Here is a 21,217-nt window from a genome sequence, read left to right as displayed (position 1 = left end):
TGAGCCATTGTGAACCAAACCTCACCATGAGGCTGGTCACTCAGCTGTAAAATCTCTCCTAATCCCAGCCCTGGGGAAAGGAGAGGACAGGGAGATCACCTGCCTCTCCAGGATGTCGCCCACATCACATGGCTCCCTGGGTCATGCTCACACTCACCACCACCTTCAAATCTGGGCTTGACCTCCAATTTACCTTGCAGTTCACTAATTGTGCCATCCATTCTGGCATGCCAGCTGGAAAAGGGGTTCACATCGCCCCAGGAAGTATAGGGGGGATTAATCCTCTATGGTAGTGGGGGAAGTTGATCAGTCATTAGTGTCTGCGGGTGCCAGGGACCCTTGGATGTGGGCAGCAGGGATGAAACAGCTTTGTTCTGCTCACAGGGCTTCCATGTACTCATGCCAGACAGGACCTGGTGCTTTTTTTTTTCCCCAGCTCAGACTTTTCACTTTTGGAAAAGCCTGTCCTTGTCAGAATAGCTGAGCAAACCCTTCTCCAGCCAGCCATTCCAAGAGAATTTGTGTTAATCCAGATTAACGAACATAAAGCAATCTAGATAAACCGCATTAAGCCAAAAACACCTTTGAACTTTCTTTTTTTTTTTGGATCACAATCCCTCCCCGAGCGCTGTGTGTGGTTTGGGCCTCCCTGTACCTTCAGCTTCCCCAGAGCCGAGCTCTCCACCAAGCCACAATTAAGTCAAGTCAGCAAATACAAAGATTACCCAGAGCCAGCGGCACCAGCAGCAACCCAGTGCTTTGCACGGGGACCCCAAAACCAGTTTTGGGTGTGGAGGAGTCCAGTGGGGTGAGATGGCACAAGAAGCATCTCCCCAGCTCCATGCACAACTCCCAGTCACAATGCCTGGGCTGTGGCCAGGCTGCCCATGTGACCATGAACCAAACCCCTCCAAACCTCAGTTTACCCAGCACCAACCCATCCCCTAAACACACAGATGACGGATTGGTCTGGAACATCCTGAGACCAGGTGCTGCCCACAGGAGGCTGGACAGGACAGGGGGTGGTTTGCTCCAAGTGGCTGCTCCCTGCAGCTCGGACACGTCCACTGTGACTAAGGTGGCAACAGCCAGCTCATGCACATGGGATGTCTCACGGGAAAGGTCATGTACCACCTGAGGAGGAGGGGATTGACAGACACCATAGTTGCTGGTGAAGCACGTGCTGTGTTATGGGCACATACACACCTTGCATGCCCATGCCAGAGCTAGCACTGCAGCAGGCACTCACTTCTCCAGAGGACTCCCAGCCAAAATCAGGGGCTACGGCAAACCCGATGCCAAGACATCCTCTCACCTGGACAAGGTGGAAAACACCCATTCACATGCCTGCTGGGACGCTGGGAGCTCCTCAGGATCCAGCTGTCTCTGCCCACGTATTTGCACCAGCATCCAGCACAGGAACAATCCAAAGCTTGTCTAGCGCCCAGGAGCTCCTGCAAAAATAGCTTTCCTGGCGGATTGGGCAGAGGAAAACTCCAGTCTTCCCCTGCTCTCCCCTCCACACCCTCCCAAAACACCTGCTAACACTTTCTGCCCTCCACCCCCATTGCCTTCCTCCTCTAAGGCCAACTTCCAACAGCCACAGATGTAGCTGCTACGCTCCAAATTCCCTCCTGTTTTGGAAGTGAGGGCTGTGGCACCACCACGGCTCTGCTTCTCCTGTTGGGACGGGGTTTGCTTTTTCACAGAGAGCTTTCTGCGGCTGTTCAGCATGGCAGCTCACAGCTCGGGGCACTGTGCCTCACTCCCAGGTGAGTTGGATCGGGATACACCAGGAAGTTTGCTTTCGCCTCCTCTGTCGGCGCGTGGGTGTGCAAACAGTGACCAGTTTCTCTGCTGGTTCGACTCTTTTAAATGGGGACTTTCATATTCATCAGGCTTGGAAAAACATTGCCAACTTTTAAACAAAAAATCCATTTCCCCTTCCATGGGGAAGGTATTTTTGTTTGCACTGGCAGGCTCTCCCCCTCGCCGTGCCCAGCACGGTCATGACAGTGGGGCTGCAAAAGCGTGGCCATTCTGCAGGTGAGGAAGGTCCAGCTATGGAGCTCTCTCTGCCCCTGCCAGGAAAATGGGAGCCTTCTTGGAAAGCTGAGCCCTCCACACCAGGCTGGGTTTAATTTCTTAGGGAACTTGCTTTAAGCAGGGCAGAGGAGACCTGCATGGGCTCTCCACAGCCCCTCATCGATGAGGCAGATTTGCAGCCCAAATGGTCCTTTTCCAGTGTGATCACCAGGGTTACAAATTTCTGAGGTGATAAAAGGGCAAACTGGAAATCTCCCTATGGAGTTTGCTGCCTGACACTCCAAGCGCTCACCCCGAAAGACTCAAAATCCCAATTTCCTCTGTTGGGATTTCAGCTAGATGGCTTGGCTAAAATAAATGAGATTAATCTAATCAGAGAGATGGATGGAGGTCATTAAAACAGTAGATTAAAAGAACCCACCCTGCCCTATTACCAGTGCTCCTGAGGTCTTCTGCCTTTGTGGCAAGTTAAACCCACTCAGGAATTAGATTGCCTTGCAGAAATCTGCAGGAAATGCATTAAAAATACATTCTGCTATTACAATTCTTCATGTCACCAGTCACTAGGGAAAGGAAATTAATGCAGGGCAAATGCATATATATTTAAATACTTACAATTGCCTCCTCTGGGATCAGGATTTATAGGCTGGAAGCGATGGGCCCTGCTCTGAAACAGAGACAAGAGCAAACTGCAGTCCCCTCAGGAGCTGTGCTGTTCTATTCTCTATAAACGCTATTTCCCCATCTTCATCTTCCTCACACGAAGCTAAGGATCAGAAAAGGGCAGGAGCTGGGTCTGGCACTGCACAAAGCTGCGCAAGGAGCACTGAGGGAAATTCCCGGGCAGGATTTGGGCCAGATGGGTCTCATGATGAGCTTGACTGGTTTTGCTTCTCATGACCGGTTGCTTTCCCACTCACAAACCGTTCCCGTGGCTCTGAGCAGCCGCCCCATCCCCTGCCCCTGCCCTGTGGCCCTGGGGGCTCCATAATCCCTCAGTGCCGCCGTGCCGGCCGGCAGTTGTCATGGATGCTGAGGAAATAAAGTAAGAAGGGGAAAAAATGCTGGGAGGGAGAAAAAAGGCAAATTGTTTATTGGCACACAAGGAGCCTCATCCCGGATTTCGTGGGTTTGCCCCTCGGAAGGTTTAACCTCAATCCCAGTGAAGTGCAGGGGAGGTTCCAGCAGGTGACCGGAGTGAGACCCTTCCTTCTGGGCCCGCCGGAAAGGAAAATGGACAAACCCAGAGGAATGAGGGAGAAGGAAGGATGCTGCGGCGGCTGCACGGCCAGCAGCGCTCCCTGCAGCTCCCCGACAGCTCCGGGACGCCGCTCCCCGCAGCCGGGCCCTGCGGCAGCTTTCCGGGATAGCAGGGCCGGGATGCGATGGCAGGGCCGGGATGGTCGGGATGCGATGGCAGGGCCAGCATGCGGTGGCAGACCCCGGACTGCCCCCGGACTGCCCCCGGGCTGCCCCCGGACTGCCCCCGGACTGCCCCCGGACTGCCCCCGGGTCTCGGCGCCGCGGCCGCCCCGTCCCTCAGCGCGGCCCCGGGACCCGCCTCATACCGGGGCCGTCTCCCCCCTCCCTCTCCCCCTCCGCCTGTAATGGGAGCGCCCCGCCGCGCCGCCTCGGCACGGCGCCTGGCGCAGCCCATTCGCGGGGCAGGGGGGCCCCGCGGTTTCAGGGAGTCCCGGCCCGCCGGGCCCGAAGGCGGCTTTGGGGGTGGGCGCGGGACCCCCGGGGCGGGGGCAGTGTCCGAGGGCAGTGTCCGGGGCAGTGTCCGAGGGCAGTGTCCGCTGTTAATTCGCTCCGGGCCCGGTGCCAATTCAATGAGGCGGCGGGGCCGCCCCTCGCGGCCGGCACTAGGGGTCAGCCCCGCGCCGGGGATCGCGGGGACGAGAGGGAGGCGGGTCCCCTCACACCCACGGCCGGCGAGGTGATTTGTCTGTACACAAACCTGCGCGTTTTCACTCAAAAGCTGCTCAGTACATGCTTTTAACCCCGTTTTTCTCTCGAGGCTGTGGTTCGTGTTCCTTCCTTTACTTTTATCCTGCTTTTCTGCACCAGTTCTCTCCTGGAACCAGCTATGGGTGGCCACTGGTGACATTACCACACTGGCCATTGTGCATGAAATTGTCCTCAGAGCGACTTCGGACTGCCAGGGGTCGGCTTCTCCCAACAGGTCTGCGTGCATATAAATATAAATATAATTTATTTATTCAGGCTTGGCTTTTCTCTGTCCTGTAGCAAAAAATGTGTGAGAATGGGGGTGGAGGTGGTTTGGGTCTGACTGTAGAAGTAACAAGAAAATAAGATAGCTCCTGGAATAAGCAAAAAAAAGTTGGAGTTTTATTTATTCATTGCTCCATGATTTATTAAGATGTTCTTAAATCTGATGAATGTCAGGTATGAGTCACTAATATGGAAAGATTTAGAGGCTCCAGCTGTGTAAGCTGTGATTGTGACACGAACAAAGCAGACTGCAGAGGAGCTCTCCTCTGAGGTGTTGGCATCTCAGCTGAAGAGCTGTTTAAGTGACTGACACTCACTGCAGAAACAAGCACTAGCTAGAAAAACATTCTGTTGCTCTTCATGAGGGTGTGGAGGATTTCTCTGAAAAGTGCTGTGCTCTTTTTACCCCTCAGCTGACAGGGTAAGTTCTGTATTTGATGAACTTTCTCAGCGTTCCAAAATGGCCCCACTTTACAGCATTTATTGCTGTGTAGAACTTTCAATTCACTGTCTCATCCCAAGGAGATTTTCGGGATTTTGGACTTGCTGAATGTCACCATCCAGAGCCTCTGCACTCACTTCAAGATCTGAGGGTCCAGTACAAATGGAAGAAATTCCAGGAGCTCTTGGATAAGCTGCCTAGCAAAATCAGGGAGAAAGGGAGAGAACTGCTACTTCTACAGGAGCTACTGAAGCACTAAATGCACCCTGGGTATTCCAAAACTGATGCTTTCATCACCTGTTCAGTAACAGATGAGAGAAATGCCTCTAAGAGCCAGAGGCCTCATGGATCCCTCCCTCAAGGCCTGTCACTGGCACACCTCACACAGTGAGCCTGAGCTCCTGGATGCAGAAAACAGAGCTGAGAGCCTTCCCAGGAGGAACTGGGAGTTCTCACAAGTTAGAAGAATTCTGAGATCCTGCGAGGAATGAGGGAATGCAGTTAGGAGGCCTATTTAAAAAGGAAAAGCTGCATTTGATGTAGACATCTTTTTTCCTAGCCTGCAGAGATTTCTCTACAGCTGCCTGTCTCCTTCCTCAGACTCCATTAAAGGTACTTCTTGGAGGCTGAAATCCTCTATCCAGTATAACATTCTGTGGATACCAGTCCCTGGAGTCTAACCCTGTGCTGGGACACGAGGGCTGTGTCAGTGTAAGCAGTTCTCCGCCGTTCCCTGCTGTCCCAGGCAACAGCACCATGCTGTTCCTCCCACACACATCCCCTCAGGCTGCAGTGCCCCAAACCTGCTTCTTGCAGGCTGAGCATGACCAGGCTGGTCCTGCAAACATCTTGTGTGTGACCCCACTGCAGGGAGCTTGGATCAGCCCAGAGAGGCTGAGCAGGAGCAGCAGCAGCCCCTTGGCAGCAGCCCCCACCCTGCAGTCAGAGCAGCACAGCAGAGCCAGGACTCACCTCATGTTAACCAAGGACCCACGGATCTGCTTTGCTGGGAGCCTGGGCAAAGGGAATTCCCTGAGGTAGGAGAAGGGCTCGAATACCTTCACAGCTTTTTCATAAAGACACCCAAACAAACAGCTGGCTCTGCACCTTCTGTAGAAGGATCTGGCCTGAGTCTGTCCCGTCCACACCACAGGTCACTGATGTGGCTTTCTCCTACGTGAAAGAAATTGGATGTTTGACAAAGGGAAAGCAAGGTGACTACACCTGATACTGGAGTGCTCTCAGGTGCCACACAGTGTCACCTGGGTTCCTGTGCTGGATGCTGGTTTATCTGCATCCATCCAGAGCGTTCCTGGTTCCTACAGCATCCTCCTGTAACAGGGCTGTCCCCAGTCTGCTCCTGGCTGCCTGAGGAATCTCACAGAAGATTTCTGTTGATTGACCAATTATTTTTTGTTTTCATACTTTTCATCCCTACAGGGCAGTGGATTCATTCCCTCCTCAGCCTTTTAATTTTTCTCGATGGACAACATGCTCAAAAAGATTTCCCAAAGGGCCTTGGTTGCATTCAGGAAGAGCTGCTGGAAGTTGGGTGCGGGTTTGGAAGCACGATTTACAACAGGCAAGAATTTGGGAATTCTCAGGAAGGTACCTCTCCCAGATGCAAGTTGGATTATTTCTGATCACATTCTCCATGTAACCAGGCAGGGGTGGAATTCATTCTCCTCCCGTTTCTCAGATCCTGCCTCAGCTTGTAAAAATCCATCTGACAACTCCACCGAGGCCAGCAGAAGGTGACCCTTGGCACATCAGGATCTGAATAAACCTCTCAACTAGAAAAAGCAGCAGCCTTTTTTCCTCAAAAAGCTGTCACTGTTCGGTGGGGAAGGCAAGGGGCTGTGGAGCTCATTGAACTGCAGAGCAGATCAGGCCTTTTTAACTCAAGGTGTTCATTCTACCCGGGGCCTGTAACCTCTGCTGAGGTGTCAGTCCCAGCCAGGGCTGTGGCTGTGAGGGATAAAACCTCATGGTGTTTCAAACCATGAAACCAGCTCAAGTGTATTTCATGTCAGCCCGAAAACCCAACTTGCCTTGTTATTAGAAATGGAACATACGGTATAAATTTAGCAATCCCTGGTGTATTTAGCATTTCACATCAGTCAGATTTTACTTGACACGAAAATCTGAACTTTAACCTGTTATTTAAATGTCTGGATTTCTTGCTCTAATTTTACATACTGAAATGTCCTAGTTCCTGGCAAGCCCCGGGTCTTTGCTGGGTAAATGTTCTAAGCAGTGGCTGCCCAAATGGGTACTGGTGTCACAAGAACCACTCACTGCCGTGCTGCAAAAAGGGATTTCAGTGGTTATCCCCAGTACAAGACAGCCCCCAGGGACACAACCCTTGCAGATGTACAGTAGGGGGGTAAAAATGAGCTTTTCCAACCCTCCATCACGTGTAGAATACACCCACAACGGCTGCAGACCCTTGTGCTGTCTTTAACAGAACATTTGGATGTGATTTTACGCATAAATTAGTCTCAAAATAATAATATTCAATATTTGGGTCATTATGACTGACTGCAGAAAGAGCAGCTTTAACCAAAGCTCCCAAACCCCCCAGACAGTGCCTGCACGATGAGAACTGCCCTGCTTTGGCACAGACCCCCAGGAGACTTGGGCACAACACTGAGGCCACACACAACAGCACACACGTGTGTCTAAGGTTGTTTATTAATTCGGTCTGTTCTAAGTTGTACAATTATGAAAACAACAAAACGACTGCTGGAAGCCCAGGAATATTTACAATCTCGCCTTGTTGTAGTGAGGTCAGTCTATGTTGTTGCACAGATTGGTTATGTTTGGTACCACAAGATGTTTAAAATTCAGACAAATTTGAACAGATTAACAATTGTATATACAGGAAATAAAAGGAAATTCAAGTATCAAAATACAGACAGATTAAATAACATTTGTATTACAAATCAGCCCCACTGCCATACATCACAATTAGCAAAAATGTCCACATTGCAAACTGAACTCGACTGTCTCTGCTCTGTCAGGGAATCCCAGGTTATTCTTCTGTGGGTAAGAAAAATGTCTGAGCTGGGTTGACTTAGCGAGAACAGCACAGGTACTTTTCTTTGGGGAAAGAAAAATTTAAGTAATACCAATGTGAGATCTAAAAGGGAGACCTTAGCAACATGACAGCGTTGTGAGCACTGTGCCGGCTCCAAAACATGGATCTGAGCAGAACCGGGGAAATGCTGCTGCTGCTGCTGCTGCTGCTGCTGCAAACTTCTGAGGTGGGTGGAAGGAGCATTAAAGCATTGGCTCCACCTCAGCTGCACACAGAACGGGACGTGTTCAGGGCTTTTTGGCATCTGCTCTGTGTCTCAGCAGCCTCCTGAAGGTACAGACTTCACTACAGGTACAGCCTGGAAGGTGCCGCATCTTCTCCCTGGGAGGGGGGACAGGCGTGTACCCCAAAAAAGTTGCATAATTTCTTCTAAAAAGAACAATCCCAAAGCAAGTTTAAAGTCAGCTGAACAGCTAAGATTAGCGCTGTTTTTTTTCTTTGTAAACACAAAATAAAAAAAGGATAAAGCATCTTCAATTTGAAAAACAAAAATTCATCCCCTCCTATAAAAAGAAAGACAAAACTTGGCAACTCCGTTTGCCGGCCGTGAGTGAGGGCTCAGCCCACAAACCAAAGTCTGTGAAACACAATCTGTCTTTAAGAGAGGAACGAGGCCCGGGGCAGCCCCAACTCCTCCCAGGCAGGTAATACAGCAGATGCAGTTGGATGCAATGTCATGTTCAGCACCAGAAATTTGGGGCACTTTCCTCCAGATAGCACAAAACCCTGCAGGGAGGAAGAGCCCGAATACTGCGCCGTGGGTGGGTGAAGGTGGCCGGGAGCCAGCGACTGGCATGGCCCAGGTCAGTCTCCAGCACTGAGTCCCTTGAGAGACCCCACCACACTGAACTGCCAAAACAACTGCTCTGTCTGTGAGGTGAGAAAGGGAGTATCTGGCTAAAGAATGGATCACTAAAGACAACCACAGGTTTACACGTGGGGCTGGAACGGACCACCAGGGTCACTGAGCCCAGTGCCTGAAGATTGGAGTCTTCATCACCACATCACCTCCAAGCCAACCTCCGAAACAGCTCACGTTTCAGAAAGGAAAGGTGTCCCTCCTCCCAAGCAGAGGTTCAATTTGCAATCTCACCAAAGACTTGTTGCCAACACACCAAATATTTACACTTACACCAGTATGAATTGCAACATGTGCATAACAAGGAATGTTAGGTTTCCTAAATTCATCGACTTAACCCAAAATCTCCACTCCCCCTTCCCAATCCTTTACAGGTCTGTGCCCTTGGGATTATGGTTCACTTCCCTCCCAGCCTCACTGGTGAGAGAGACTAAAGGAAATCCTGACATACAGCAGCAACTGGAGTTAAACAGGAATTACTTGGGCACAGCGTTCCCGTGCGGCAGCAGGTCCCACAGCCCTGACAGGGCCTGACGAGATCATGACGGACACACTGCACTATATTTTGCATCTGAAGAATTCATATCACAACCATTTTAACATTCTCCCCAGAGGGGAACAGTCTGAAAACACATCAGTCACAGCCCAAACCACTCTGAAACACTGTAATTTGGAATAAAAGCAAGCACACAGCACCTTTGAGGTGGTGTCTTTGGGGACACTGGGCTCGGACGGGGCCAAGCCACCCTCAGGCTGATGTGGTTTGTCCTTGGGGATGGACTGTTTCAGTGTAATGCCCAAAATTTAACTCCTTATTTGTTCATCTTCTGAAACTGTTGCACTAATTAAATAATGAGCTAGTATCAAAAAAGTGCTAAATCACAATTGAATATACTTAAAAAAACCCCAACCTTTCAGGGCATAACTGCATTTAAAAACAAGACAGGTGCACAGAGGCTGGAGAAGGGAGTTGTCCCCAGGAATTCAGTGCGGAAATGGGAAGAAACGGGGTCCTTGCCATAGAAATGTCAAGTATTGCAACACGACAGTTTGGGGGATAAGGAAGCTTTGTACCATTGGGGAAATTGGCCACAGCTGCTCTGGGGTGAAAGATCCTTTGCAGATTCTTCTCCTCCAGTTACTTCCATTTGCTACAAAAATGTGGAGTAGCTTGGAGAACAGGATGCAGACTTACCCCACCAGGTTCTCACACGGGAGGAAGGGATTTCCAGGAATTTGGCATTTTCTCTTGTTCACCCAGAGCTGAAGCAGAGTAAGTACCGTCAGAAATGCGCACACCACGCCCCTGCTAAGACTTTTGATCGTGCTCCTCGCCGGACTGCGGGATTCTCAGTAAATAAAAATTTCTTTTTTTTTTTTCCTCACCAAAAAGCTGCAGCGCTACATTGAAACCGTGAACCGGATTTGCTCTGTGTCACTTCGTTAAAAAAGAAACGGGTCGAAAGACGTTTGTCTCAAACTAGAAAAGGCGACATCGCTCTCGGCCTCCGAGTCTCGAGTTTTCCTTCGCTAGGAATGGAGAGAGCGGCTTTCCTGGGCGGAGGCTGGGTCCCTTTCCCCCTCTGCTCTGGGAGCCCTCACCGAGCAGCCACACACCCACTCCGAGGCAGCCACCCGTGCCAGAGGGAGATGATCTTCACGTCAGGAGGCCACTGCGTCCCAGGTCTCTGTCCCGCTACTACATCCCGTGGTAGGAGACGGCTGCCCGGAGCTCAGCTTCGCAGAGGCAAACAGAAAGGAAGATAATGGAATGAATTTCCGAGTCATACAAAGACAGGTGCTGGGAAAGGTGAGGCGAACGGCCCGGAGATGGGACACAAAAGCCGTCAGGGCTACGGACACAGAGCGGCAGCGGCGCGGTTTGGGCAGGGCTGCCTGTGATCCCCGCTGGGTTTGGTCACCCTTAGAAAGGCACATGCTCTCGTGACCCGGATTTAGGGGGTGTGAAGGGACCTGCCCTTCCCAGCTGAGAGCAGGGGGAGGTGAAGAGCTCAGACCCTCTGCCACTGGGCGGATGTGTGGCAGCTGCGTGGTGAACACCTACATGTAGAAACTGCTGTGCCACCCACACCAGGGAGTGAGTTTCTCTTAGAGGGACACAGAAACCTTCAGGACACTCTTACAGCTTGGAAAGGTGCTGATGGAACCCAAACCCAACCTCCCGGAGCACCTCAGGCACAGCAATGTTCTGCTGTCCACAAGGCCTGGGCTGGCAGGGTGGCACTGCAGCCCCGAGGCAGTGCTGGCTCTGTGTCAGGGGGCTCTGTGGCATATGAAATGTATGTACTAGACTGAGCTTTCCTTTGTTTTTTTGCTTTAAGACAACTTTTTTACTTGTAGTCCTCTCACTGGGTTCTCACTAGCTGAGCCCTCAGTCTGAGGTCAGTTTGCCATTAAGTTGCAAATGACTTGGGAGATCAAACTCATTCCTGAGAAAGAGCTAAATAAGGACTTTGAATCATCAGATTTCACCGCAGGTGAGGGGAAATGGAAGCTCTGAGGCAGCAACTCCAAAGCCACAGCAAAACTCAGATAAGCTGCTGCTGGCCCTAACACCAGGGACAAATAACCCAGGGCTGCTCCCTGACCTCTCCCTGCTGATGCTGCTTGTGGTGTCCAGCTGACACCTCCCCTCCCCAGCCCGGGGCTAACAACAACATGTGCATTTGGAAGCTAAACCACAGGCTGCCACGTGAGAACTACGCCCAGCGCTCACAAGGACTATGAGGGGAAGAAAAACCTACAAGGGACTGAAATGCATGCAACCAACCCCCCCCCCCCCCTCCATCTCCGAGGGGACAGAGCTCACAGTGGGAACGATCACACCCAGCCCAAACCAACGCTCCCCCAACACCCAGAGCAGGTTCTGCGCCGGGCTTTGAGGAGAAGACTGCGGGCAAGGGTGGCCGTGAGGAAATGGAAGTGCCCGCGTGTTATTTGCAGAGAGCATCACAGTGGTTAGTGTCGGTTCGACTGGCAGGGAAGGAGAGGTGAGTTCACTGAACAGTACACAGCCGTGGCTCAGTCGGGAAGAGGAGGATCTAGGAGGAAGGAGTGTGTGCACCGCAGAGACAAGAGGTCTCCATCAGTCCAAGGACAAGGTGAGATAGAAAAAAAAGGCCTGGGGAGTGTCACATTGCCCCAGGGATTCACAGTGCCAGAGCGAGGGGGGAAGACGTGAAAACGGTGGGCGGCTTTCCTGGATCCACATCTCCGACTGCCAGCCTGCCCTCTCTGCTCCTCCTGCCTCACGGGCAGCTACAGCGCATTACCCTTGTTTCCGAGTAAGGAGATTCACAGTGTTCAGCAGCGATCAGGTACAAAAGCCGTTTAAGTCTACAGTCTCCTAAGTGCTGCTGCCTTGGACGAGGTGCCTACGTGGGCTCAGGGCGAGCAGCTGGAGGAAGAGGGAGTTTAGAAGAGCAGACAGATCAGATCGCAAAGGCACGGTTAGACGGGGCGGACGCGGGCGTTTGCTTTAGAAGATAGTGGTCTCATACTTAGTGCTGAGGGTCCGCTTGGAGTCCTGCTTGGGGTCCACGACCCAGGAGACACTGGCATGAGACTGGGAGTCTTGGTCCACTTCAGGGGGATCCAGCTAGGAAATAAGGAGAGAAAGGGCATGTTAGGACACCTGTGCTTCTGGGACAGAACGAGTAGGGATTCAAAGCATGGAGCGCCTGCCTGCCTATCGCCCGTCCCAAAAATGTGCATGTGTGCAAGGAAGCAGCTCTTGCTGGGGAGGGCATTTGAGTCCTTCACAGCTAAAACATGTCTGGCCACGTCAGTCTCAACCCAGCACCCCAAGATGACTCCCTCCATTAGGCTGTGCATCCCTGTCACCATCAGCGACAGCTTTGCTCATCTCAAACAAGCATGAAAAACGGAGCGCTACAGAAACGGGACAGAGGGAGACAGCTCCTGGCAGGTGAGTTCCCACATGATTTACCCTCCTGACCAAGCACAGCTCTTTCCTCTTGTCCTGCTAAATCAGGGTGCCATGGGGACGTGACCACCCCAGCAGGAGCAGCGGGGTTAGCTGAGAGCTGCCACACTGCATCAGCAGGGGCGGGTGGGAGCGGCAGATCCCCGGGGTTCATCCGAACCAGAACAAGCAGGGGGAGGAACAACAGCGAGGCAGGACACGGGGGCACAGCATGAGACAGAGGAAGTGGGGAGGCAGCCCGGGTCGGTTCGGAAGGGAGGATGGCAGGAAGAAGGGTAAAGACCTTCGCTCCAGGACTAACAGACTGCAGCGGCAGGTAGGAGGGGCGGTGTGTTGTACAGGTGTGACAGTAACAACAGCGGGTGTCGGGAGGGAGCGGCACCTGAGCGGGGGGAGCAAGCAGAACACAGACAAAAGGAGACATTAAAGGAAGGCAGTGGCTTGTGCAGCAGTCCCTGCTCCTCAGCAGCTCCAGTCTTGCCTGGTTTTGGCTGTGTGGAATCCCATACTGCAGCTCACCTACGGATCTCACTGCGGCTCTGCAGGGTTTGCCCGTGCAAGCTGTGCTGGACCCAGCAGGGCACTTAAGCCCCATCCCACCTGGGCTGTTTCCACCTCTGCCTGCCCTCCTGCTACCAGGGGAAGCCCCAACCCCACAGCAGGACTGGCACAGGCACAGACCTGCAGTGCCAGCAGCAGGACAGGCACCTGGACCATGTCTGGGCTCCCCCCACCACCCCAGGGAAGTGTAAGGGTGTGGTGCCCACGAGAACCCCCAGCTCAGCCCAGCAGGTTGCTCCTGCCTGCACACACATACCGCGGATTTCCTCATGCCTGCTCGTGGTTTAGGCACCGGTTTGGAAGATTTTGTTTCAATCATTTCTCCTGCTCCAGCACCCAGAGGCTTTGCTCTCTGGGCTTGCAGGGCGAGCTGGTAGGCGACCTCGAACGCCTGCCCCAACGTGAGGATGATCTCGTATGTCAGGTTCTTCGAGAGAACACAGAGAGCACAAAGCTGTCAGATCACCCTGTGCACAGTCCCCCCTGGCTCAGCAGCTCCTCTGGGGTCACAGACCTTGGCAGAGCCAGTGCCTTCCCGTCAGCAGGTCACATCCTGCTGTGTCCCTGGCAAAGCCACTGAGCTCCTGATGTGGGGGAGCCGGGCCCACGCTGCCTCCCCCAGGGCCCCCTGCCTGGGACCCCCTGCCCACCTGTAAAGCCCCACCAGCACTGAAGTTCAGCAGCATAAAGAAAAATAGCACGAAAGTCTTGTGCAATTTTGATTCTGCCCAAGTACAAAAGCAAATCACGCTTCTACCCTCCCTGAGATAAAAGGTTGTTAAATCAGCCCATTATGCTCAACATAATTGAGAGCGTGTTAGGGGTTTGTGCATGGCACATTCCCCAGGAGGGAAAGCTCCTGCCCTGCTTTATTCAGCACTTGAGACGGCAGTAACGAAGCCAGACAAATATACTCTTTGTCCACAGAGGTCCAAAGTAAAGACATTTCGAACCAAGACTACTTTATGGTAGAAATGGGTGAAAGAATCCTAGAAAGGAGCAGTCTGTGACTAGCCAATAAAGCTGAGGGATGAAACAAATGGGCTGTGAAGGACTGGGAGATGTGACATGACAATGCACTCACCACATCCACAGTGCTGAAGACATGGCAGTAGTGATGGCTGGTCTGCAGGTCCTTCGTGATGTAGGCAAATGTGCAGAGATCCTCGGGGTCCTGAGCAGCACAGGAGATGTTCCGGATCTCGTGCTCAGCAATGACATTCTGCCGGGGTCAACCACAAGCACCCGTCACCCTTCTGGGGATGGCAAATACACCTGGCAAACAGTGGCTGTGGAGGGTGTCCTGAGGACAGGGAAAGGGAATCTCCCAGCCAGAGCAGTTCCAGCTCCCTCCCATGGCAGGAATAAATGGCAACACGGTCCACAAGCAGCTGGTCTGCCAAGCCTTTGGCACTCAGGTAATCATCATCATCTTGGTGTTCTCAGTAGTCATCACCACCTTGGTATTCTCCCCCAGCCCCAGAATCTCCTCAGGACAAGCCATGGCTTCCGGACCCACAAAAAGTGACCTGCAGCCCCCAGGCAGGTGAGACTGCAGGTCATGTCCCTCCAAACATCAACTCTGAGGCATCTGCAGCTCACCTTGTTGGAGGCGTCGATGAACTTCACCCCTTTGTATGTGATGGACAGGATTATGGTTGGGATCTTTTTCATGTGCTCCGTGGATTTCTTCAGAAAGAAGAACATTCAAGTGAATGTTCAACTGTGAATGGATGGACTTGTCCCAGCCCACCCCAGAGACTCTCAGGCCCGTACAGTGGGTTTTGGGGATCTGGGACCAGGAGGAGGAAAGTTAGGTCCTGGTAGAAGCAGAGGGGAAATGACAGGGACCTGAAGAGACTCCAGCCCTCACTTCCCCAATGAAAACACCCACTCTCCCGCTGCACGGATCTCCCAGGTACTGGGAACAATGCTGGGAAGGGGCAGTTCATCAGAGACAGTGGCACCATCTGTTTGGTAGTCTGGGCTCCCACAGGGTTTGGGGAATCCCTGAGATCCCCCCTCGCAATCCCCATCATCCACCACAGGCTGCAAGTGAAGCCCCCCGGCCGCAGAGTCTCCGTACCCTCATCTTGGCACAGGCGTCCTGTGTAGACTCCGTCCCTCGGAGGTCTTTGATCAACATGGAGCCCAAGTACTGTGTGAAGGAGGGAGAGATGTTAACTCCTGCCAATCCCAAGGCAATGTCATTGCCCTGAGACTCCACGCTCAACAGCCTGACCCCCAGAGCCTCCTCATCCTCGCCACCCCCACAAACCAAAAGCCACTTACGTTGGCCTCGTACCCGCAGGACTCGAAGATGAGCTTCTCGGGCTGGTGCTGCCAGTTTTGGACTGGGGCGTACGGGGCTGCCAGGCTGGGGGGGCGCAGGGTTAGCTTGGACTCCCGACGGTCCTCCTGCATGGGAAGAAATATGGATGTGAAGCCACAAGAGGTTCAGCCTGGGTTGGAACAGCTCTCAGGGGGGCTCTTTGGGCAGAGGGGATTGAGGTTGGCAATGGCCAAGTCCCCCAGGAGCTGGGCAGAGGCAGCACACGGGGTGAAGGTGCCAGTGCTGATGGAAGTGTGAGCCATTGGTTTTTGAGGTGAAACTGAGGCACAAAGGAGCTGCTGGCTCTAATGTCTGAGGGAAGCTGAGCCTGACCAGCTCCCTCCCTGCATCATGCTACCTCCTCCCTGGCTCCAGAGACGGGGCAGCCTGCGCAGAGGGCCCCCAGGACACACAAAAGCACCCACTAACCTGTGCTTTGTAGCGCTCAGCTCTGGAGTAGGGAGCAACCTCAGTGCCACGATCGTGTTGCCTCTTGGCAGTGTCCCCGGAGGGCAGCAGGAGATCGGCAGATCTGCCTGTGCAGGAGTCGTTCTGGCTCAGGGGCGACGACGTCTGGGACATCAAGTCCTGGCACTGGAAGGAGCAGACACCGCAAAGGGTCCCAGTCAGCTTGGGCTGTGCCGTGCCCCCCATCACTCCCTCTACATTGCCCAACACAGGGTGCAGTGAGTGGACTAACGGGGTCAGCTCCTGCTCTGGGGGCCCCTGCCTCAGTGCCAATCCCACTCTTTATCTTCTGACACCTGACTTGCTCCAGGATGGTTTCAGCCACGTACTCAGCCCCTTCTGCCCAGCACGCCTCTGCCTCTGCAAGCTCCTCCCCAGGAGGGCAGGGGACACACTGGGCTGGGGGCAAGGTGATTCCAGAGGGGTGGGCTCCCCTAAAGCACTGAGCTAAGCACCCGAGGGTGATGATGATCAGCCACCCCAGCAGAGGAGCCCCGGGAGCCGCCGCCAGAGCGCGCCCAGGGCCCGCAGGCACGGCCGGAGCCTCGGCACAGCTGTGGCCGCATCACTCCCATTCAGCCCACTCGCCTGATTTGCCATTGACGCCCGCCCGCCCCCCGCCGCAGCCAGCGCTGGAGCGCAGCAGCTGCAGCGCCAGGAAATGCTGCAAATGGCCCATTCTCCCACCCAGCCTCCCCGGGCAGCATCTCAATCAGCTGAGCCGCACCAAAGCAGCCCTCTCCCCGCCTCAGCCCCCCTGCCTTCGGTATCATCTGGCCCACGGTGCAGATCCTTGGCTGCTGGTCCCTCCCAGGCTCCTGCTGCCCAACGCAGGGGTTGAGCAGTGGGTGAAGATGCAGAGTCTGTACTGGGCACCCTCCCAGTGCAGCACCAGTGTGAATTCTCTCTGTTCTCACTCTTGAACCCAGTTCCTAAAAATTCCCACGTCAGCAAGCAGGACACAGCAGCCCAACTCACTTCAGCTAAGGCTGTTTGGGTTGGAAAGCCTTGGGAATCCAAGGCAAGCGGACAGAGCTCTGCAGCAGGGCAAGGACCAGATGTTTAGGATGGGTAAACTCCAATCACTTCAATTCCTGCTCCAGGAAGCTGATTAGCAATCTCTGGGAGGAGGCAGCACGACATGCTGCCCCATTCCTGAGCTCACAGGGTTGCTCTGAGCCCAGCAGCTTTTGCCAAACTCAGCTCTTAAAAGCCAGTTTTCAGGAAGAACGGGGAATGTGATGCTTCCCTCCCAGCCAAGCCCTGTAACAAGGACCTGACATCCAAATGCTGCCACTCCTGCAGCAAAAATCAACATCCACACATCTTGTCAAGTGCTATTTGGCAGCGAGAGCGGGAGCTCTCAGCAGCCCAGCCGGGCCAGGGAGAGGGCTCCAGATCCCAAGGGTGCAATCAAACACCAAGTCCCAGCTGCAGCCCTTCTCCAGCTGGGCTGGGTCACTCCTGCCTGCTGAAAGCTCCCACATCTCTGACCAGGAAACAAGGGCAACAAAGTGGGCTCAGAGCTCCCCTCCGTGCAGGGCAGAGGTGGGAGTGGAACCCTGCACCTCTTCAGTGCAGGCACCTGATCCCAAGGGGCAGCCTGGCCTTTGCCATGGGGTCGGCATCCAGAGGCTGACCTGCAAGGGCTGGAATTACCTTGCCCCACTCACTGCAATCACAAGGTTGCCCCTGCACAGGTATTTGCTGCCTGGGTGTCTGGGGAGGATGAGGTGAGCAGCTGAACGGACAGCACTGGCCATGGCAAGATTTCTCCCAGCACTGACACACGAGCCAGGCAGGGCACCATGAGCAGGGACTCACTCTCAGCTGCGAGAACCGTGGTGGCTTGGCTGGTGGCTCCTCATAGGGTCTGTCTGCCAGCGAGGCGATGATCCTCTTCCGATGGCCCAGCAGGTTCACTTTCAGCACCTGCAGGGAGAGACCATGGTCACCATGGGCACAGAGCTGCTCTGAGAGATTTGTGGCAAGTGCTGGCCCCAGGGAACGGGGCAGGATCTCGCTGCCCCGGCAGGAGAGAGGCGACACTCACGTTTACTATCTCAAGCTCCCAGAGGTTTTTCACAGTGTCAATAGAGCTGTAGCCACTCGAGAGGAAGGACTGGATGTAATCCTGCAGCCCCAGGGAGTCGAGCCATGCAGGAACTGAGGGCTGGCTATTCCCATCACAGCCCAGGGGTTTCAACTGTGAAAGCACAAGAAAGGTGTTAAAAGCTGCAGGAGCTGGGATCCCAAGGGATATGGGGTCAAAGAAAATCAGTTTACAGGCCATGGCCATCTCCACTAGCCAGTAACAAAATCACTGTATAAACAAAGAATGTGCTTGGTATCAAGACTGCCAGGAGGAACAGTAGCATGTAGCATGGAGCTACCACCATCCACATAGCCTGGAAGATCAATATACTCCTCCTCCTCCCTGCTATTCCCCAAACCCTTCCCAAAGCCCCTGAGATTCCTCCATGGCCAGAGATGCAAGGACTGGCTTTTGTTTCCCCTGTGTTCCCAGCCATGCTTGGCAATGTCCCATCATCAGCTGGTGCTGACCTTCGGGAGGGAGCGAGCAGCCTGGAGCAGCTTCCGGCGGTGCTGCGGGTCACCGATCCCGATATCCCGAAGGTCCTGGTCTTCCATGACATTACAGCCCTGTGGGGACAGCAGGGAGCGACATGGGAGCAGGGGACAACAGGAGCCACATCAGGCGTGTGAATGGACATCACACAGTTATGGCACCCTCTGACTCGACCTCCAGCATGTCCTGGCAGCAGGAGGAGGAAGACAACAATGATAAGGAAGGCTTCCAAGGCTGGGAGCTCTGCCCCATGTACCGACCTCGGGCACAGAGAGGGCTGACACGAGCAGAGCTGCAGCACACGGAGCACTGCTCCCCCTTCCCACTCCCAGCCTTTAGCCCTGGGGCATGGCTTACAGCCACATCCCATGGGATGCACACACAGAGGCTTTAAACATCCTGTAACAGTGCCCAGGCAAACCCCAGCCCCCTCCACGTCCGAGCAGGGGCTCTGGGTTCTGCTCAGTCTCCCTCCACGGCCACAGAGAAACCTGCACTGCTTTCCCTGGCAGCCCAGGAAGGTCAGGTGTCTCCTCTGGCTCCAGGCAGGGGCAGAGATGCTCCAGTCACCCCACACTGTGCTGTTAAAACCCATTTTCTGCCCCCTTCCCCCTGCAGAGCAGAAGCACACGGACTCTACCCCCCTTTAAAAGCCTCTGTCACAACCTGCTTCCCTGCTGTCCTACCTGGGCAGAGCTCAGCAGGACACGTTTCCCCTCGCCTGGCAGAGCCACGCTGCTGTGTGACTGAAGGCTTCAGCTCGAGCCCGGACCCCCTTCCCAGCCCTGCCTCCCTCTGCTCCCCGGGGAGTCCCAGCAGAAGGTGTGCGCCGACAGCGCTTCACTGTTCCACATTCTGGTTTTATAAGAGAAACCCAATTAAGGCCGGCTGCAGGGAAGGTGAGGGCAGGTGAGATTGCCAGGCACCCTACAAAAAGGGCAGCAAGGGTTTCCTACCTCTTCCCATCCACAGTTTCGTGGGATTTCAGCATATGTGCTTTGCTGAATGCTACCTGCTTTAAATGCAGCAAGCTGCCCCGGAGCAGCCACCCCCCGAGCGTGTCCTTGCTCCCGGCCACGCCAGCAGCTGCTCTGCTCCTGCCAAGCAGCATCACTGCCACTTCCATGGCAGGTGTGGCGACAACAGAGCAGGATGGCACACAGCTCTCCACCCGGGAGCTGCTCTTCCCTCGGCCACAGAGGAGTGTTCAGGGAAACAGGGAATTAACACCAGAGATAAGAGATGCCCAGAGATCTCTCTGCCACGTGGGAGAGCTGCCCTGCAGCCCACACTACAGTCATTTAGCAAACAGCAGTGGGTGGCAGGAGGCACAGCTCTCACCACCCCCTGACGGGGCTCCTCTGCCTCCCCCTCCCTCAGCAGGTCAGATCCCACACACGATTCCTGGAGAGCTGGGAGGGGACAGGAGAGCAGAGCCTGAGCTGACAGCCACGGGCACAAAGGCATTTATTTGTCTGAGAGTTGTTTAAACAGCAGAAAGAGCTGGGACTAAATGGCTCTGCAGCCCATGAGGGGGGTTCATTCTGTGTTTTCCCAAAGGCCAGTTCACAGACTGTGCCAGTTGGGGCCATTGCGCTGGGAAGAGCTACTGCCACTGCCCCAGTGTGCCTGTGGACACCAGATCATGGCCAGACCCATCTCCCCTGCACCCCACGGCCTGTGAGCGAGGCCAAGGGACACCAGGGGCTCACCTGAGTGGCGACACTGCACACCATGAGCCGTGTGAGGATGGAACCACATCACGTGAACTGTTCTGTGCACCCCTCAACTGCACAAAATCAGGGAGTAAGAAGAGGCAGGTTGCTGCTGAAGGCTCCAGGCTGCCCATTTGGTGCACAAGCAGCAGCTCCCTTTGGATTGGGAACAAACCCCCTGTGATTAACACAAGGAGCTGCTGCTGCCAGGGCAGTGACCTCTGGCTGGTGGGCAGCAGCATCCCACCAGAAAGATGGAAACATCCCCTCCCCTTTCTTGTTCACAAATTTTAAGCCAAAGAGCCACATTTAATGTGCATTCCTGTAACAGCAGGAGATTGTGTGCTCAGCTCCGGGAAGGAGGGAAGGGATTAATGCGGATTAACTCCCCTGACAGACACCTCAGCTGGCAGGAACGCAGCCTGTGTGCGAGGAATTCATCTCCCAGAGAGAGATGGCTTCAAAAGAGCTTTTTGAAATGGACAAAGAGGGCCAGAGCAAGTGATGGGATTTCTCTCATAGGTTTGCAAAGCAAAGTATTACTGCCCCGTGTGGGGGAGGAACAGGGAGGGACTGAAGTGCCCACAGCACGTTATTGTCACAGCTTGAAACCTGCAGTTCCCAATGCCTGGGCCTGCTCTGCTCCCTTGACCTACCCATCTTGGTGCTTTGTGGCTCCATCTCCCTGCAGAGAGCCAGGGCTGAAGCTGGGGGAGTGCAGGGAAGATGCTGGCAAGGGCAGAGCTCACAGCCAGTCCTTCCCTTCGTGCCACTCTGACAGCAGGAACAGTCGGCAGCCAAATGAGCTGTGACAATGGCGATGTGTAATTTTCATGTATAAAACTAAACAAGCCTGCTGATCCTATTTACATTTTCACTCATGCTCACTTTCCAGTGTTGAG

The 21,217-nt window shown here is 54.0% G+C and overlaps 1 protein-coding gene across 2 annotated transcripts in view; it reads right to left on the bottom strand.

Annotated features, from left to right (window-relative positions):
* Window positions 1-7,399: 7,399 nt before the first annotated feature.
* The window catches only part of ANKS1A (ankyrin repeat and sterile alpha motif domain containing 1A), a 78,478-nt gene continuing 64,660 nt past the window's right edge, over window positions 7,400-21,217 (bottom strand). For both annotated transcript variants that reach the window (XM_039565108.1, XM_010404395.4), the window contains 10 exons: window positions 18,576-18,674; window positions 18,064-18,216; window positions 17,835-17,942; window positions 15,972-16,136; window positions 15,503-15,628; window positions 15,297-15,368; window positions 14,813-14,899; window positions 14,295-14,432; window positions 13,467-13,637; window positions 7,400-12,301 (listed from right to left, as the gene is read on the bottom strand). In XM_039565108.1, coding sequence (XP_039421042.1) covers window positions 12,182-12,301; window positions 13,467-13,637; window positions 14,295-14,432; window positions 14,813-14,899; window positions 15,297-15,368; window positions 15,503-15,628; window positions 15,972-16,136; window positions 17,835-17,942; window positions 18,064-18,216; window positions 18,576-18,674 — 1,239 coding nt within the window. In that variant the 3' untranslated portion in view covers window positions 7,400-12,181. The remainder of the gene's footprint in view (window positions 12,302-13,466; window positions 13,638-14,294; window positions 14,433-14,812; window positions 14,900-15,296; window positions 15,369-15,502; window positions 15,629-15,971; window positions 16,137-17,834; window positions 17,943-18,063; window positions 18,217-18,575; window positions 18,675-21,217) is intronic.

This window comes from Corvus cornix, chromosome 26 (assembly GCF_000738735.6).
Source record: "Corvus cornix cornix isolate S_Up_H32 chromosome 26, ASM73873v5, whole genome shotgun sequence".
Lineage (NCBI taxonomy): Eukaryota > Metazoa > Chordata > Aves > Passeriformes > Corvidae > Corvus > Corvus cornix.
This window is presented reverse-complemented; position numbering and strand designations above follow the sequence as displayed.